At 39.6% G+C, this 20,808-nt stretch overlaps 1 protein-coding gene and 1 long non-coding RNA gene across 2 annotated transcripts in view; one reads left to right on the forward strand and one right to left on the reverse strand.

Annotated features, from left to right (window-relative positions):
* The window catches only part of pard6a (par-6 family cell polarity regulator alpha), a 16,185-nt gene extending 15,535 nt beyond the window's left edge, over window positions 1–650 (reverse strand). Inside the window, exon 1 of the mRNA XM_005933565.2 lies at window positions 360–650. Coding sequence (XP_005933627.1) covers window positions 360–437 — 78 coding nt within the window. The 5' untranslated portion in view covers window positions 438–650. The remainder of the gene's footprint in view (window positions 1–359) is intronic.
* Window positions 646–9,016, forward strand: LOC121815267. The gene is made up of 5 exons (XR_006054953.1): window positions 646–1,749; window positions 2,643–2,757; window positions 6,357–7,593; window positions 7,699–7,851; window positions 8,124–9,016. It is a non-coding gene; the product is annotated as an uncharacterized LOC121815267 (long non-coding RNA).
* Window positions 9,017–20,808: the final 11,792 nt, after the last annotated feature.

A 20,808-nucleotide genomic window follows, 5' to 3' on the forward strand; every position in this document is an offset into this window, starting at 1 on the left:
ACACACACACACACACACACACACACACACACACACACACACACACACACACACACACACACACACACACACACACACAGATCGAGTTAAACACAGGACTGGGATTATCGAGGCTGAGCAGGCTGACACGATGTTGATGGTGTTGGTGGTGTTGGTGGGGGGGCTGCGGGCGGCAGCAGCCAGGCCGCTGTCAGCTGAACCCGGTCGGATTTCGTTTCTTCTAAATATCGCGTGAATTTGCAGCGGCCAGATATTTGTGTTTGTTACATCACGATCTGGATGAGAAGAGCGGAGGGCTGGGGTCCTGATAACGCACACCCTGCGTCGCTAACAGCATCAGTCAGCAGCCCATCACTTACTTTGCTCTTGACCTCCACCAGGTTGTCCGACAGTCTGAACGAAGTCCGCTGTTGCTGCTGCTGCTGTTGCCTGGACATTGTGCTCCTCGGTCGGCTGCTTGTCTGAGGCACTGCGGGTAAAAATATCCGCTGGAGGTCTGACAGCCTGGCAGCTCCCTCCTCTACTCTCGAGCGTAAAGCTGCTGAGGGGCTGCAGCGGTAATGGTGTTGTCCTCGGACAGGCTCCTGGCTGCCGTGCTGCTGCGGGCCCGCCTTTCGTTCCTCCCGACGCGCAGAAACAAACCCGGCTCCTCACAGGTGCAGTCCGGTAAATCCAGTATGAGATCTGAGGTACCAGCGAAACCCGCCCTTCTGCTCCCCACCCCTCCTCCTGATGAACACAGGGGGCGGGACGTGATACTGGAAGAAGAAAACACAACATGACCTGTCTATTACTCTCTCTCTCTCCGTGTGTGCGTGTGTGTGCTGCTCCATACTCCAGTGGACAGATTCATATTACTCCTCCTTTGCTTTTGCTGGCACAAGGACAGAAAGGATAATACTCTGTTCTAATGTCAAATCACTTTTACTTACATCATACTGATAGCCTGGTGAATATAAAATGTTATATTTCAGAGAAAAACTCAACTAGTGCAAACAACGCACTTTTAACCAGTGTGGAAACACCAAGACAGAAATAAAGAGTGTATTAGACAACCAGCTGTAACAACCATAAGTTATGTTCCAATCATATAATGTTAGAGCACAATAGTGCAGTGCTGTGACAAAGCATTTGCACCCTTTATAAATATGCATAGTTTTATGCATATTGGGTACATGTTTCAGATCACCAAACACATTTTACTATCAGACAAAGATGAGAACATTCAAAATGCAATGTTTAAATTATGATTTCATGATTTTCAATCAAAGAAGGCTATCCAGACCTACCTGACCCTATGCAAAACAGTAGCTCCCCCATAAACCTGAGTGTGCTGCACTCAGCAGCTGAACTGCAATCAAGTGTTTGTGGTAACTGGCAGTGAGTCTTTCACATAGCTGTGGAGGAGTTTTGGCCTCTTTTTTGTTGAATTGTTTTAATTCAACCACGTTGGATGGTTTTCTAGCATGAGGTCATGTTAAAAAGCATCTCAGTCTGATTTAATTCATTTGATCATTGGTTTTTTGAGCCATTCAGAGGTGGACCTACTATATGTGTGTGGATCATTGTCCTGCTGCATAACCCAAATGTGCTTGTGCTTCAGTTCATGAACTGGTGGAAGAACATTCTCCTTCAGGATTTGCTGGTAGAGAGCAGAATTCATGCTTCATCAATTACATCAAGTCATCCAGGCCCTGAAGCAGCAGAGCAGCCGCAGACCATCACACTACCACACCACCATGTTTATCTGTTAGTATGATGTTCTTTTCATGAAAAGCTATGTTAGTTTTATATCAGATTTAACAGGACTCAAACTTTCCAAAAAGTCCAGCATGTGTCTCCATTGTTCAAGTTTTCTCCATTTGTGGATAATAACTGTAACCATAGTTACCCACGCCTTAGCAATGGCTTCATCCCCCCTGTTCAGACTAATAGATGTCAGTGACTTTGTTTCTCAGCTGTTTCCTTGGATTAAAGCAGAATTTTAGACTATTTTACTTTGTTGGATAGGTTCTATTTAAGTGATTTTGTCTGTCAAAAATTCTGTCAATAATCAGGCCTGGCTGTGGCTAATGAAACTGAACTCCATCCATCCATCCATTCGCTTCCGCTTATCCTTTTTCAGGGTCGCGGGGGGCGCTGGAGCCTATCCCAGCTGTCATAGGGCGAGAGGCGGGGTACACCCTGGACAGGTCGCCAGTCTGTCGCAGTGAAACTGAACTCATCTTTCCAAAAAAAGATGTGGTTAATCACAGTTGATTTGTGATTCAACAAGGATTCAATCCAATTTTGATTATAGAGAAGCAAATCACAACAGCAGTTGCCTCAGTGCCCTTTATACTGTAAGGTAAAGACCCTGCAATAATACAGAGAAAACAAAGAGATCCCAACAATCAGATAACCCCCTACGAGCAAGCACTTTGGCAACAGTGGGAAGGAAAAGCTCTCTTTTAACAGATAGGGCTACCTGTGAAGACAGGATAAAGAATTATAGTGAGTGAAGAAGACTGTAACTACAATATATGTAAATCACCAAAACTAACTCAATTAAGGCTGAAGCCATTAGTGAGATCTTGTACACTGTGTTTGGTAACCTAGCGGAGAAAAAAAGTTCTGCTTTTGACATCACTGCATCTCTCCAGATTGCCAAGTAGGACCAGATGAGAATGCTATTTGACACCAAAGGCTACAGTAAGGACACTTCGCCGATGTCTCTCTAGTGTGAATTGAAGCAACGGGTGACCTGGTGGGATTCTGGTGAGTATTAATATAAAGCTTTGTCTAATCAGTAAAGTCTTAAACAAAATGCAATGGAAAAATTCATTACATGAATCAGCATAGCAATTATTCATCTGCTTTGGTGGGAGTAACTAATTAATAATTATATATGTTAATAACCATTAATAATAACCAATGATGAGATTCAGAGCCGTATATAAACACACAGTGCATCATGGGAAGCCTCCAGCCAGCAGTGTGCTTGTGTGTGTGTATCATGGCAGGGCCCCTGCTTATATAAGAGACTGTTTGCCCTTTAACCTTTAATTTGGTTCGGTGTCTTGCTCATGGACACTTTGGCATGTGCATTTAGTGGACAACCCACACCTCAGAAATGCTCAGAAGGACAGAAAGATGGACAGACATGTCTAATCCTCTCTTGTTTTCTGTGCATCACCAACTTGCCACTTCTTTAGCATTAGGGTTTGCTTTAATGTTAGCCTATGAGTTAGGGTCATTCAAATAAGGGTCATGGTTGGGACATGTTGATCAGAAGGATTGTTGAAGCAGGGATATCATGGTTATGTAGTTCATATAAATATATATGCTCCACAGGAGATAGCATTAAAAACTAAAACTGTGAACACCAAAAGATCATTTTTTTGTCCCAGGTTTGAGTCAGACAAAAAATATAAATAGAAGTTGCTATTATAGAGTGGTTGGTAATAGTGGGGTAATAAATTGGAAACAAGAAAGTATCAAGAAGGTTCATGCTGTAGTCTATGTACAAAAGCTTGAAAAGCTCTGGGAGACAGTGGTCCCTCGTTTATCGCGGGAGCTGCGTTCCAAAAATAACCTGCAATAGGTGAAATTCATGAAGTAGCCAACTTTACTTTTTACAATTATTATAGATGTTTTAAAGCTGTAAAACCCCACACTACACACTTTATACACTTTTCTCAGACAGGCAGGAACATTTTCACACTTTTCTCTATTGTTTAAACACTCTCAAAGTTCAAAGCTTTGTAGAAAAATAAGTCCAGTATTATAGAATGAAACCAAAGGCGCCTGCAGGTGCTTTTGGCGGTGCAAAACGCTGAATCAACATTGTTGTTATTTGTTGGGGAGAAAACTTACCAACATACAGTACAGCACTTCAGAGTCACACTGCTAGTGATCGAAGATTTATGTCAATTTGACAAGCTGGACGCATTCTGTGCTGTACAGAAGACGAGATTGATTCACAATGGTCTACAGCTGATCAGGACGCAGAACACAAACTTTTATTCTTTATTCCCATTAGACCCTAATGGAAATAAAGAAGAAAGGTCTTTATAGTGTGCCACGTGTTTCATCTATTAACCTGCAGCCACACCCAGGAAACCAGATGAGTCAGGTTTAATGAATCTGAGCTCAGTGAGAGACAGAGTGAGACTGAACCAGATAAAAGTGTGCATGTGATCAGGAATGTCAGCTATGTGAGCTGACCTGCAACTGCTCTTAATCCAAAGCTCTTCTTTATGCCTTCATATTTCATGTCTCTCTGCTTTTCATTTTCTTTCTAATTCCACGTAACAAGTATTCTCCTTTGTGGCTCATTTTTATTCTTTCCTTTTAAGTTTTACATTTCCATGTTTCTCTCATGAAACCTGTCTGATTACTAATACACACATCTAATCTGACCTGCAAACACTTCTGATTTTATTGCTTTTTTTTTTTCGCTCAATTACACAACTCTTTTTTACTCCACTCTTTCCTTCTCATGCTTCAGCCTCAGGGGTTTCAGTTTAATGTGTTCTCCTGTTTAATGGTTAGTGCTTTTCCTTTTTCTTCTTCACACTCGTCTTTACTATGGAGACCACTTTTTCCCCCCAATGATAACATCTGGCATACTTTAGTGAAGTAAGACATGCTTTTAGCAACACCTCACACACATTTTTCTGCAGGTCCTGCTCTTGTATGTCTGATATGTGTGGTATGTCCCAGCTTCAAAAGTAAGTTAGTTTTGTGTATTGAGGTGTGACAGGTGGTGATGCTGTAGAACAGGTTTTTATGTGTGTCACGTGTTTTTCTGGTTGGTTTCCAGTGTAACAATACAGGGTGGAGGTCATACGCGCACACATTCCAGCATACAATGGGATGTCACTCAGGCCTCTTGACTGCTAGTCACAATAGGATCTGCATACCAGTGTCTTGTCCTACGTCAGATGATTTTATGATTGCTTTTACTTTATCCTACTGTTTGTTCAAAAAAGGAAAAATATGGATGACTTTCAGCCCATACTTCAAAAATCACTGATGCAAATCAAAATGAGAATGAGCTTTAGTTTTTGTATTGTTTTTGTTTGTTTTTTTATTTTGCAAATTTTTCTATTTTTAATAAGTAGATTCATGTTACGACTCTGAATGAAGCAGAAATTTTCATTGTAAAATGAAACTGCAACTTCACAAGATGTGATTTACTTTTACTATGTAAGCAGTAGCCTAGTGAAAGTTCTTCATCTTTGTATTATATAATTCAGTAAAAAGGACTAGATGTTACAGTCCCTGATAATGCATTGCTTTAGATGGAGAGACTCTTGAGGGATGGCTGTTATGAGGAAAAGCAGCTCAGAAACTTTACCAGCAGCACACATCGTTGTGTGCATCAACTTTCGGTCTTTTCCCCAGGCTAATTTTCCTTGGTTAGGTTTAGGGATTAGAGATCTGATCTAGATTAGATATTAAGATTTGGGACACATCGTCAGTAGTGGACCTTGGATTCATCGGGTGTTTCGGCCATTATCACTAGACACCCTCATCCAAGGAGGCCCTGCCAGGGTTGATCAGGCCCTGGAGTGTGTCACTGGTTTATGTTAAATTGTTATTTCTTCTTCTTTCTTCTGTTTAGTTTTCTACAGTTTATTCTATCTATTCACTACAACTGAGCAATAATACTTACCTCTTTAGCATTTATGGAGTCTCACTTCTTCAAAGGGATAGAAAAGGTGATAGAGAGAAGTAAGACAAAAGGGACAAGATAGGAGAGAGCAGAGAGGAGACCCAGAAGGGCCATTAACATTAACACAGCAGTGTTAAAATAGTAGTAACAGTAATTTCCCTGCATGTGCACACTTATCTTTTTGGAATCAGAATCAGAAAACTTTATTAATGCCTGAGGAAATAATGCAAAAAGCTGGCAATTTATTGTCCAAGCTGACTTGGTTGAAGTCACCCAAAATAGAATGAAGGCACTCGGGTGCGCAGTCTGTTACTGGGCCATGGCAGAGTGAACAGTGTCACATGCAGCTGTGGGGCTAGCAGAGGGAGCAGCATAAACAGCCTCCATGGGTAAATTCCCTGGGCAAATAACACGGCCTGAGTTCGAGAGCGCACAGTTCAATGTCAGGGCAACAACTCCGCTCTTTCATTGTTATGTTAACAGGGTTACACCACCAGTTGTTAACAAGAATAGCAAGCCCGCCTCCTTTCTGTTTTCCGCACGTGAGGTGTGAATTCAACAAAAGTTCCATTATATTTGAACATAGTAGTGAAAAACATTTTATACTGCTACAACCTCAGCTAATCTTAGCACAACATACCAAAATGTCATAGACTGGTCCATCTGTGGCACAGTCACTTTTATATTGTCATTTCAGTAACAACATGGAATCCCTGAAGATGACAAAGAAGGACTTTAGGGCAAAATGTGTAAGTGGCTGGTGATTAGTTCCTCACAGGAGCTAGCAGAACTCAGCTGGAAAGAGGGTGCTGCAGCAAAATCCTCCTTGTGAGAATCCTCCATCCATGAGAATCCTCCATCTGGTCTCTACACTCATCACACCTGTTACCACCACTTGATTAAATGCATTACTGCAAGAGAAAAATTTATTAAGATACATCTTCTAAATTGCAAACTTTATTTTGTTAGGTTGTGTTGACTGAATAATTTTGAGAAACTCCATCAACTTAATTTTTTATTTAATTTGAAATTAAATCCCAATTTTAATGGGTTTAAAGTGAAATTCAAGGTGCAGTTAATTAAATCAGGTAGATAATGTGTTGCATGTTTAAGGTAAGTAACATTTGTTTTACAAATAACAGTTCTACTAAAGCAATGTTATGAGCAGTAGTGGATTTGTTTATGATGTTACGCTCATGTTACAAATGTACCATACCACATGTAAGTAATGCTAATATTTAACATGTATATAGTCATTCTGAACTTTAGCATAGAAGTGGATAATACTTATGAGAGCAAAGCACGATTAAAACGTTGCTTTTTAATTATATCTAATTTCAGTCACAGACTCTTTTTTGTTGTTTGTGTGTTTAAAAGTTAGACGCCTTCAAACTGTGAATACTTCTGTGAGAAGGATACCTGCTACATGATATTACGTTGTAAATGATTTTGGTTACTGTTGCGAAACAGCTACGTATTGTTCTTGATCTTAAGAGCTGTATGTATCATTATTACTTTTTTAACACATCAAGTTTTGTGAAATATTGTTGATATGATTTTGGCAGTAGCATTCTGGCATACACTATGTGAATGCCAGGACATTAAGACTTTACGTAAGCAATTTGCGCATAGATAAACATTATTTAATATTTTAAAAAATATATTAAATTATAACTGTGGTGGATTATCTGTCTGCAGTTTTAAGCAAGTTTAAATTGTGAAGCCTGACATTTGTTTGTAATAAGGGTTAACGTTTCTTACAGCAATTTTTCTGTATGTGTTGTCTACAGATAAAAGAAGAGTTCAAGAGAATAACCACTGTAAGCTTTGAATCTACCTTCATGGCTAAACTTGACCATTGGACCCAAAAACTGATGGATGCAGTTTCATCAAGGGGAGGAGCTAAAGGAGTGAGAGTCAGGCAGGTTCCTGAGGTATGATAACTGTTTAGACTTTGGTTAACTTCAAAGTGCAGTTTGTTGGCAGTCACCCATATAGTTTATACTCATTTCAATACTTTGTCTATTTTTTCTTGACAGCTATGATGGCATTTGAAACAACTTTTCCTAGATTATGAAGTGTCTGTGTTTTTCTCATCCACTTAATTTAAACTCCACGCACCCAGTCAAAGAAGAAGTCCAGACCACAAAAAGTCATCACAGATTCATTTTGTTGGACAGTGATTGCTTAAGGTTTGCATAATTTATCCATTCTGTAGCAATATTTGTCACAGTCTTTACTTATATGCTAATCCAACTGTGTTTTGACATTTCTAAAGAATAATAAAGTAATCAAAAACAGAATAAGTGGAGACCCTAACTTTGATGAAAATACAGTTTTGCTCTATTTAAACTAATGTCAGTGTATAAGGCCTTGAAATTACATTATTATCAACAGTGTGACAAGATTTTTGTGTCAAGATAACGTCATTTTCCCTCTTTCCTCATGCACGTATACAAACCAGATATGCAGTTTGAAATCAAACCTGTACAAGTGATACATTTCCTGGCCTCTGGAGGGCACCAACACCTCAACTAAACAACAGAGGTGGACTTTGAAGTGGTCATGTATTTGTTTGCTTCTTTTGCTTCTTTTGTTGGTTATGAGTCCAGATTGTACACCATGGTTTTTCTCCATGTACAGCACTTCTGTCTCTCTCCAGCATATCTGCCTACCTGTGTTCCTGTATTTTAAAAAAACTGCTTTGAGATGTATTTAAGATTTGTATGTCTCTCTGGTCCAGGAACTAAGGTTCCAAGGAAGTCTGTTCTGTGTCTGTGCACTACCTTCAATAGAGGTCCTGTTTGAGCACATTGGCATGGACCTCATTGAGCTGTTTCACTGGAGTGCACAAGGTTATCACATTGTATTAGTTTTGGTGGATTATGCAACTCAATATCCAGAAGCAGAATGCAGCTAAAAAAGTTACGACTCTGAGTTAAGCAAAATAAAGTTGAAGGGACTGTAAATAAACATTGATTGCAGGTGTGCAGTTGGGTCATTCTACTACAAGATCATAGTAGCATACAGAGCACTGACTGAAATGAAATATTTTGAGATGAACAAGGTTTTTCATGTTTTTCTACATTTATGCATAAATATTAGGTAAGATATAATCAGATATTAACACATCCTATAAGTAAATAAAGATGTATTCTGTCAAATCCTAAGTATCATAATCAGTCCTGAGTCCTTTTTTCCTTCAGCTACACTGATAGTGAATTCATGCAATCAATTCCCTAGATATGCCTTCAGTGCAATCCAGTCTGTTCTTAGCATTGATTCTTACTTTTGGAACTGGATAGCTGAAACAAATCACTCTGTAACAGATGGTGAAGGTCAAGGGCCGAGGGTTCTCATGTGAAAAAAGCTCAGTGATACTTTTATAGTTAGCTTATCGTCTTTTTGGTGATCTGACAGAGTGTGAGCAGCAGTCCTGACAGATGCTGGGGGTCGTGGTCTCATGGCTTTCAGGACATTGTCTTGATAAATTTAATCTGCACTCAGTAATAGGCTTCTCTAGACTGCATTTTGTCTTTGAGTGTTGAACCACACAGTACATTGAATTAATAACTGTGACTGTCTGCATGTGGATTGCAGTGCAAAGAGCACTTTTAGTGGTAAATAAGTTTAAAACAAAAAGAATGCAAACATCATTTCTGATTTTTTATTACATTATTCAGTTTAAATCAGTTTTATTGACATGGCACTAATTCACAACAAAAGCTGTCTTTATGCAATATAATTAAGAATCTGGAGGATGTCTGTGTCCTGAATAAAACTGTGAGCTGGTTTTAACAGGAGAGGCCTGAAAGCTAAAGGCTCTTCCTCCCAAACTCTAATAACCACAAATGCACCAGCAGTCTGAGAGAAAAGTGCAATATTGGCATAAAACGATACCATGGAGTCTTTGTCTGAATCTGTATTATTGTAGGGTCTTTACATTATGATATAAAAGCAACTGTTGTTGTGATTTGGCACTATGTAAATAAAATCAAATTGAATTTTTAATGAGATGGGATCTGGTCATTCAGGACTCTGCCAGTCAGTGAAAGGATTTCAAATTCAAATCTAGATGTAAAAGTGAAGTTTGTATTCCCTGTTACTATTCTCACTGCACCCTTTCAGACACACCTAAATAAGGACTTTCAGGGAGTTTTTAGAAAAACTTGATAATAAATGTTGGCATACATAAATCAGTGTTTGTAATTAGTGTTGTTTTAAAAAATCCAATTGGGCATGCACAGAAAGTCTGAAGGGAGAAAGAAGTTAATAATAATAATAATAATAATAATAATACATTTTATTTGAAAGCGCCTTTCAAAACACTCAAGGTCGCTGTACACAGTAGAATAAAAGCAACATAAAAGCAAGAAGTTTACAGAATCATAAAAGCATAAGACATAAACAAATAAAATAGGAGAGTGGAAAGGTTATGTGGGATAAGCTATTTTGTACAAGTGGGTTTTGAGTTTGGACTTAAAGAGAGAGAAGGAAGAGATGTTTCTTAAATCAGGAGGTAGGGAATTCCAGAGTCATGGAGCAGAGCAGCTGAAAGCCTTGCTCCCCATGGTTGCAAGACGGGGGGAGGGGACGGAGAGTGAAAGGGAAGAAGAAGATCTGAGACAACGAGATGGGGCGGTGATCTTAACCAGGTCAGAGAGATATCGAGGAGAGAGATGGTGAATAGCCTTAAATGTGTACAAGAGTATTTTGAAATTGATGCGATATTTGACCGGGAGTCAATGAAGCTGCTGCAGGACAGGAGTGATGTGGTGGGCAGAAGGGGTCCTGGTGATGACACGGGCAGCAGAGTTCTGGCAGTTAATGACATAATGTGTCATTCTAGACTAGAATAAAATATATAGATAAACTCAAGCAGCACACAGACAGTTTCTACAAATGTTAGTGAAAAATGGGTTGCTCTCAGAGGCTCAGTGAATTCCAGCATTGTACTGTGATAGCTTGTACCAATATGTCTTGTGTCTTCATCACAGCCTCACTAACTTCCTCTTTTCTTTATATTATTACCACTAGATGGTGCTGTCAGCTGACTGTAAATATATGCTACTCTTGTTTGTTCAGAGGAGGTTGGTTGCTGCAGCCATTGTTTGCATCTCAGCTGTTCTTCTTTTGATTCTGTTTTGTGCTTCTGTTTGCATTTCTCTCCTCATGTTGAACTTCACTGCATCTCACTTTCCCTTTAAAGCCAACTTTTTAAACAATCAATCACCATTTGTCACCTTCATATGGTGTCATCACAGTGACAATAAAGGCATTATATGTCTGTGTGTGTGTGTGTGTGTGTGTGTGTGTGTGTGTGTGTGTGTGTGTGTGTGTGTGTGTGTGTGTGTGCGTGTGTGTGCACATAAAATCACTGAAAATTCCCATAATCCATTACAGAGGATTCCGGACTCTGTTGTTCAGCTGGATGTTGGCTGTCAGCTGCGGCAGAGAAATGAAAGATGTGCACAGCTTCAGAGAAGAAGAAAAAAAGCTGACCGACAGTCAGCAAACGGTCGGCACAGTGTATTGTGGGACATCCGACTGTTTCTCCAAAGGTGCTAAATTATATTCAAACAGCTCAATAACTGAGAACACCTTGTATTGCCACAATGTGGGCCTCTTGAAATAAAATCAATTACGTTCATGATTTATCAAATGAAATGTCAGTATCTTGAAGAAAAATGACAGAATTTGCCAAACACTGCCTAGACTCTAAGAGAACAGTGGTGTTTTTTTATGAAACCTGCTCCTGTTACAGTGGTTGTAATTTATCTTCAATAAACAAGAAGCAGTGGTGATCTGGATATGTCCCTGTAATAACTTTAATAAGACAAAGGCCCTGTGGCATATCCATTTAGCGCACACACAGCACACACCAGATGTGATTTCTGTAGTATAGAAGGAGGCCTTTACTGTTATAATTTCTGAAATCTCTTTCTCGTTTTTTGGCTCTGGGTCCTCATGGATTCTGTCCTTGATGTCTCTTTCACATGACTCCTACTGTTTTACTTCACTAGCTCTCCTTTCCTTCATAATCCAGCTTCTTTGTTCAGTTTAGTATTGTTTATTAAGCGTCTGAGCACATTGTATTTGGCTGCCAGAGTGTTTCCAAAGTAACCTACAACATAATTTGTCAGGACATTTGTCAAGGTTCTTTTTATTGGAAAAATGATTGCAACATTTAAGTCTAACATAGACATGATATATAACTCATTCTCTAAGCTCACCCATATGGAAAAGATATATATAAATCTTATAAAGTTTTTATCTGTCTTGTGTGAAACTTGTATGAAAAGCATACAAGAGTGAAAACACATATAAGATCCCTTGAAAAATTATATAATGAAACTTGTATGTTTTGTATACTTACTAAAAAAAATATATGAAAGTAATGAGAAAGTGGCCACTTTCATGAGTAAATCATATATGTTTTTACTATTTCTTTTCCATATGGGCACATTCTATGCACAAAGAGGTTTATACACAGCTTCTGATATATTTGTACAGCATTAACACTGATGAAGAACATTCGAACAGGCTGTAGACTTTGTCGAAGAACAGAATGTTTCTTAGAATCTTCAGCAGTCTTCAGATTGCAGTAACAGGCTGAGGCTTGGATGGAACTCTGACTGAGGTGTCTGAGCTGGAGATGGGAAAGAGGTGGGCTGCACAAACAAGAGTCTGAAAGGGAAAATGACAGATAGCACAGATTAAAACCTTGTAGAGTGGAGGCTGATTGGCTCCAGGGGCGGATGATTGGACTACTCATGTCTTTTTCTCATTATGGGATATAGTGTGTAGAATTTTGAGGTAAAAAAAAGAAAAAAAGAAAAAAAGGGAATTTAATTAATTTTGGAGTTTTGTAACATGGCAAACTGTGGGACAAGTGAAGCACTGTGAACACTTTCCAGATGCACTGTAAGTTTATCTAAAAAATTGCCACAGCTATGAGTTGTTTTCTTGTTTTTGTTCTTTGCTAGAGAAAGAAATCAGCTTGTTTTTTGTTTTGGAATTAAAATTTTTTAAAAAGTTTTAAAGTGTCAAACTCAGTTTCATTAAGGCCGTACTGGGAAAATTGAATGTCAGTCATTATTGATCACTCAAAGTGCCCTTACACTTACAGGCCTATTACCCATTCACAGTGCACTTTATCAAGTTTATTTGTCATATACAACGGTACATCATTACTGGGATCAGAGAGGCTTCTCTGGGCCTTCCTCCTACAGCTGTCGGGGGCATGGTCTGTGACCCAGCTCTTTGAGCTATTTAGAATTGTTGATGTCTTTTGGTAAAGTATTGTTTAGTTCGTGTGTTGTTCTTAGTTGAGGTTGAGTTGAGAATTTTGTATGTTTGATTACTTATGAGTAGGGATGGGGATCGTTTAGGTTTTATCCGATAACAATGTTAGCCTTTTCTGCAGCTATGGGGCATATATGGTATCACTCTTGGCTGGAAGCAGTGCTTAAACAATGGAAAAAACACAAACTTTGTCCAAAAACCTCTCATGTTTAGCTGTTTTCCACTTTTTCTTTGGTCATTTTAGCCTTTTTGGCCAGGGTGAAGGGAGTATCTGCCATCAAACAAGAAGACAGCCGCATGTAGCTATATGGTGTTTGCTAGTTCACCTTACATGCATTAATGTAATAACGTGGTTAGCCTACTCAACGTAAATTACACACCAACAACATTAAAGCACCGAAATAAAGCACCAAAATGTGCGCTGCTTTCCGGTCTGGTTACTACCATTTATGACAGAACCGGTGCCATGATGGCACCGGATACCGGTACCCATCCCTACTTATGAGTATTATTTTAGTTTTTAGTATTATTATTTAGTGTGTCTTAGTTGAGTCTGGTCTATGTTTCTTCTAGTTCTCCGTGTTCTCCGAGTCTTTTCCTGTCTTCTGTGTAGTCTGTCTTGTCCCCTGTGTTAATCGTGGAAGTTATGCCCGTGTCTTCATCTATCGATGTTTCCTGTGTTATTTTGAAAGGTCTAGTGTTTCCATGTTCGCTGTGTTTAGTTTCACTTCCCTTGTAGCATCATGTTCATTTATGTCAGCTGTGTTTCTCCAGGTGTTTCCACTTCCCTCTTTACCCTTCTGTGTATTTAAGTCCTCTGTCTTCCTCTGTTCAGTGTCGGTGCGTCTGTTTTCCTCCCCGTCAGGTTTCAAGTGTTTCATGATTCTGTTCTGTTCATGTTCATGCTTGTGGTACAATCTGCTGCTTTCAGTTCATGTGCAGGAGGAGGAAAATAGTAAAGCAGTACTGTGATGCAACTTTTGAGGAGTGTGAATATGGACATTACATTTATTTTTATTCTACAAAAGGACCAGAGCAAGGGAACGTGTGTCCAGGACAGAAACAACTGTATTATATTGCTAACATAACTGCTGCTCTTTGCAAGGAGATGTACAGACAGGAAGCTAATGCAGAGCTAGCCAAGAACACAGGGTAATGATAAAGCTGCCCGTATGTGACCCCAGTCCAGCAGCTAGACCCTGTGTGGTGCCCAAATTCTTTTGAACCCCTGAAAAAGGGGGACTATGTATTAAAAAAAAATTCCTAAACAGCTTATGTAATAATTTTGTTTCCCACTGAATTCAAGCTTCAGTCACAGAGCCCAAAGACACCCAGCCCAGGGCAAATACCACATTGTGTCTTCTGTAAAAACATGTACAGGTAATTCATTTCAATTCAATTTTATTTATACAGTGCCAAATCACAGCAACAGTCGCCTCAAGGCGCTTTATAATGTAAAGTAGACCCTACAATAATACTTACATACATAGAAACAGAGGCTACAAACCTCACTGCTCATCATTGCTATGCCTTGTACCATGTTGAAGATCAGGCTCTGGCTAATGGGCTGGGTTTTTACATCACTCTGGACACTGGCTTTGTGTTACCGTGTTTTTGGTGCAGATTCTTGTGCCAACAGTTTAATGCAGGTGTTTCTGTTCCAGGCACAGTTTATGCTTACTATGCTTACTTACTATGCTTGCTCTTGTCCTTTCTCGCAATAAAAATGACAGTGAAAATTTCATTTATGTTGCACCTTCCAATACATGAAAACTCAATATGCTTAACACAGGAAATGAAGAAACATTGCAAAGAACTGTACAGGTTTAAAGTAGTAAAAGGGTAAAACAGCACAAATGTAAAACTATTTTTAAAGGCAATTCTATAATGAGTCAGTTTCAGATTTTTAAGTGATAGAAAACAGTTCTGGTAACATTGTTGATGTGATTATCGAAACTGAGGTTACTATACTTAAATCACAAAATTACAAGAAAAATGGAGCTGTAATTAAAGCAATTAAAGTCAGCAACAGCATATTTTTTTTCTTGAGTGAAGGAAAATACAGTGAAACAATCTTTTCAAAGGACAATGTATGTCCTAGCAGGACTGTTGCCTACATTGTTAGGACATAAAACCATATCCACATAGTATTACATAGTCAAAGACAGAGAAAAAGAGAATGCAGATGAAGCAGACAGAGTGACAAGTCTAGATGTTTCCAGGTAACGGTCTGCAATATGCTGTAATATTGTGAACTAGTGCATTAGCAGTAGTTTTTGATGTGAAATGTGTGGTGAGACTTAGAGTCTTACAGGGTAACTGTGGAATGCTACTTTGGTGCCATGAAGCCAGAATAAGCCACCAGAAAGAGGCTCTAATGCCACTTAATGGGCAATCGTGGTTTGTGTGTGTGAGTGTGTGTATGTGTGTGTGGGGAATAGGTTGTTGAGGTCTGCTGACTCGTGGGCTTTTGTGGTGAAGGAGCATTAGTAAAAAGGAGAGGAAGCATTTGTGAATCATAAGAACTTCGCAATGGGATTTAAAACAGCACTGGATGTGTGGTCTGCTTCCATTAACGTGGCTGAATGGGTAGAGATCAAGTCATAAAGTTGGTTTGGGAGTGCATGTGTGTATGTGCTATGAAACAGGGTTATGAAAGTGTGTGTGTGTGTGTGTGTGTGTGTGTGTGTGTGTGTGTGTGTGTGTGTGTGTGTGTGTGTGTGTGTGGAGGTATAGGAGGACTGCTGACATCAATATAACAACATAAAATCATAAACAGCAGGGATAAAATGCCTCTTATCGATGACTTAAAAGATAAAGTGACCACAGGTAATTGGGTTGTCCAGGATTGGTTTACACCTTCATCTGCACTTTGAGCAGTTTAGTAAAAAAACAAACAAAACAAGATCAATTTAAACGAGGCAGATTGTTTGCCATCTTATCTGAAAATCAGCAAGAAACCAAATACATTAATGGATACAAATGAGGAAATATTGTCCCGTAATGTGCTGAGATAAGAGGAAAAGCCATTAGAAAAGATTAAGTTGTATTTATTTCAAAGCCAACTGGCATTGGGTGTGCTAAAATGCTTGTTTCTCAACTTAAAATGAACAATCATAGTCTGCAGTGAGTGAAGTCACTGAGGCAAAACATCAGATAACACATGGAAATGGGGTAAAATATAAATCTTCTGGCATCAATACAGTTTGTGCTATTTATTCAGGTCCATACGATGGACAGCAGTCTAAGCAGAGATTCTCAGTACTTCATCTTTACTGCCACCTCCTCCAGCACTTCCAGGGAAACACTGGGGCATTCTGAAGCAAGCCAAGACGTTTTCTCTCTCATGTGGCTCTGTCTCAAGGCCTCATCCAAGCCCTTGAAACTCTTCACCTGGTAGAAAGGTGAATTCCTCACATTATTTCAACTTCTCCCCGATGCAAACTTTACATTTTTTGGCTGGGAACTGTGGCCTCAGAAAAATTAGTATTCCTGCTGCTTCACACTTGGCTCCAAACTTCTCTAGTGAATCTTACAGTGCATCTGAGATGTATTCACAGCACTTCACTTGTTCTTTTTTGTCATGTTGCAGCCTTATTAAAAAAAAAAAAAAGATAGGTTAAATTCGTTTTTTCCTCAAAATTCTACACACAATACCCAATAACAACTAAGTTAAGTGTTTGCTTGAAATTCTTGCAAATATTTTCCAGAGGTGCACTGTTCCATCACGCTGCCTATGCTCCACCATTATTGGGCCAACACCTCCATCAGTGAAGGTACAGGTGTTTGTCTGGGTTGCTGGTGGTGCCCATCCTGTCAGGTGTGTCAGCAGGTGAACCAGCTGGCCATCCCGGGAGTGCCACAAGTTACTGCTGATGGAGAGTCAGTTTGAGCGCATGGACCTCAGGCCATTTTACAAGAGTGCACGTGGAAATTGCTTGATATTAGTTATGTACAGGGAGTGCAGAATTATTAGGCAAGTTGTATTTTTGAGGAATAATTTTATTATTGAACAACAACCATGTTCTCAATGAACCCAAAAAACTCATTAATATCAAAGCTGAATGTTTTTGGAAGTAGTTTTTAGTTTGTTTTTAGTTTTAGCTATTTTAGGGGGATATCTGTGTGTGCAGGTGACTATTACTGTGCATAATTATTAGGCAACTTAACAAAAAACAAATATATACCCATTTCAATTATTTATTTTTACCAGTGAAACCAATATAACATCTCCACATTCACAAATATACATTTCTGACATTCAAAAACAAAACAAAAACAAATCAGCGACCAATATAGCCACCTTTCTTTGCAAGGACACTCAAAAGCCTGCCATCCATGGATTCTGTCAGTGTTTTGATCTGTTCACCATCAACATTGCGTGCAGCAGCAACCACAGCCTCCCAGACACTGTTCAGAGAGGTGTACTGTTTTCCCTCCTTGTAAATCTCACATTTGATGATGGACCACAGGTTCTCAATGGGGTTCAGATCAGGTGAACAAGGAGGCCATGTCATTAGTTTTTCTTCTTTTATACCCTTTCTTGCCAGCCACGCTGTGGAGTACTTGGACGCGTGTGATGGAGCATTGCCCATCAAGACTCACTCTCATTTCATCAGTCCATAAAACCTTAGAAAAACCAGTCTTGAGATATTTCTTGGCCCAGTCTTGACGTTTCAGCTTGTGTGTCTTGTTCAGTGGTGGTCGTCTTTCAGCCTTTCTTACCTTGGCCATGTCTCTGAGTATTGCACACCTTGTGCTTTTGGGCACTCCAGTGATGTTGCAGCTCTGAAATATGGCCAAACTGGTGGCAAGTGGCATCTTGGCAGCTGCACGCTTGACTTTTCTCAGTTCATGGGCAGTTATTTTGCGCCTTGGTTTTTCCACACGCTTCTTGCGACCCTGTTGACTATTTTGAATGAAACGCTTGATTGTTCGATGATCACGCTTCAGAAGCTTTGCAATTTTGAGACTGCTGCATCCCTCTGCAAGATATCTCACTATTTTTGACTTTTCTGAGCCTGTCAAGTCCTTCTTTTGACCCATTTTGCCAAAGGAAAGGACGTTGCCTAATAATTATGCACACCTGATATAGGGTGTTGATGTCATTAGACCACACCCCTTCTCATTACAGAGATGCACATCACCTAATATGCTTAATTGGTAGTAGGCTTTCGAGCCTATACAGCTTGGAGTAAGACAACATGCATGAAGAGGATGATGTGGACAAAATACTCATTTGCCTAATAATTCTGCACTCCCTGTATTATAAACTATACTATATTAGTGCTGGATCTAAATAAAGAAAACTGGGAGGAAGGTTTAAGCCCAGGGAAAAATTAAACTGACACATAGGTGGCCTAACTTAGGTTGGACGGCTACCGAGCCTAAGTCGGGCAATGGAGGTATGCGGTGGGCTGTGGTCTGTGGCTTGGCTACAGGAAAGGGTGGTGCAGTGGGTTCAGGGGATAGTTCGAGGGGAGGCTGGCCGACTAGAGCTAGGACAACTAGAACTAGTGCTCATTATTTCAGCCATGTCGGAGCAGCCAAAGAGGTGGGCTGAGAAGAGTAACATGGCAAAGCTACATAAAATGTGTACTGTTCCACAACGCAGCCTATGCATCAGTTTCTTTTGTATCACAGATGCTACAAACTTGGGACCCCCCTTTGTGTGCAGTTTCTGTCATTCTCTCTCCTCAAGCTCCATCAGGTTGAATGGGGTGATAAATTTTGTAACACTTGTGGCAACTCAGTTGTAAAGAGAGCGCAGCAGCTGAAACCTCCTTCTGGTTGATCTGTGCTCTAGCAGTTTGCTGTGGTCACCAGTATTTTACATGAAAGATCTCGATTTTCTGTAATAAATAAATTACCCCAGGTCATGAACAGCATTTCTTACACAGCATGTCTCTTTAAACACGACTGGTTTAGTTAATGCCAAAAACTTAATTTTGGCCTCATCTACTCCACAGCATTTCCCCTTAAGGCTTCTCTGAATCATTTAGATGTTCACAGGCAAATTTAGATTAGTCCTGTACTTGAGCCTTCTTGAGCAGTAGGACCTTACACACACTAACTTTTAGAATCACCAGTTAACACTAACAAAGTGTCTTTGGACTGTGGGAGAAAGCCACAGTACCTGAAGAGAACCCATCCAAACATGTAAACTCCACACAGTAAGGCCCTGGTGAGGTGGTGGAGTTGAACTCAGGATCTTCTTGCTGTGAGGAAACTGTGGTAACTACTGCCACTGTGCTGGCCCTCAACTGAATACTTGAAAAATGAGAGAGGAGATGAGAGAACAAGCATTTAGCTAAAACATCTAAAGCAATCTGAAATTGCTTTTTCAAAAACATAGGGAAAAAAGCTAGACCTGCAGCTAAAGTGCATGAAAATGAAGCACTGAATTTTTTTTGAAACCACCAGTTAAATGCAGGCTGTTTCTGATTGGTGGCAGTTTTTTTAACACCCCCTCTGCCCCTAACATACCCACAAACACACACATATATAAACAGGTACATGTCCCCGAACTATAATGTGTGCATACACATTCAGTGATGTGGTGAATTGCCTTCAGTTTGACGTGTGTGAGATTTCACAGTATAAGATTTGACTGTAGCAAATGGTTACAGGCCTGTTACGTGAATATGTGCCTTGATCATTAAATCATATTGCCCTATGTCTATGTGCTGCTGTTCTGTGTGGCCTTTGACCACAGCACAACAAACCACCATGGTTTTTTTTTGTGTTGTCAGAAATTGTGGGACTGAAACATATGTTTTGAAGTTATAACTGGAAACAGCCCGAGGGAATAGTGCACAAAGAGGAAGAGGATGCAGGAAGACATGAGTATGAGGCTGAGGTTGGGATATACAGTCAAATATGAAATAAATGAAGATGATCCTGGTGGGCATTAAGAACATTAGATGATGTAGTCTGTGAGAAGAGGAAGAGATAGGCAGTAAGAGCTCTGGATGACGGAGATGCTGATGTTAATTGGTAGATAGAGGGGGAAGGGGAAAAGCTAAAAAAGGAAAGAAGCGGATATAAAAAGGAAAGATGTCAAGTCACATAAACGCTTTTATGGAGCACAAAGATTGCTGGTGAAACTCCTTTGCAGAGATAACATGATTATTAGATAATATTACAGATATTACAACAATAATATCACAAGATACATTTAATGGAAGAATGTGTATAAACTAATATCTGAATCAAAGACACAACATCGTGAAAGCTATCCATTATTACAAAAACAAAAGGCTAAAGAAAAAGGACAGACTTATTGACAACCATGGGTTGAACTGTGCATTTCCACTTGAAATCAGTGTGTATTTCAGTCTTGATACCAGTGTGGAATCTCATTGTTGTAGTTAAAACATTAACAGCTGACACCTGATTACCTAACACTTTCTTCTCATTTTTGACCTGCTAATACTTTTCCTGGTGTTTGTTCTGTCCTTCAAAGCCATTTCCAAGTGCTCTCCCATGTTCTCGCTCTCAAATTCACACACTTTTGAAAAGCACTCATGCCAGACATGAGCATCACTATTTTAGGTATTTTATGGTTAAGTTAGCATTTTTTATAGTGTACTACATCTGGTAGATAGGCTTGGGTTACCAGGTTTCATTAGGATGCACAGTTACGTATCATCTGTGTAACATCTGTATGAAGAAAAAAGGAAGTGGTCCATGAGTACATGTGTCTGTGTTTTGATTTTTAAAGATTTGTTTGTGGTCTGGTCCTTAAAAACCTTCTTAATGGCTAAAGGCTAATGGGTTATACTGCCAGGGGCACAGCACAGTCTGTAATGGTGTAATAGTGTAATTGTGTGTGTGTGTGTGTG

Source organism: Haplochromis burtoni, unplaced genomic scaffold (genome assembly GCF_018398535.1).
Source record: "Haplochromis burtoni strain Fernald_Lab_line unplaced genomic scaffold, NCSU_Asbu1 Contig_169, whole genome shotgun sequence".
In the NCBI taxonomy this organism is placed as follows: Eukaryota; Metazoa; Chordata; class Actinopteri; order Cichliformes; family Cichlidae; genus Haplochromis; species Haplochromis burtoni.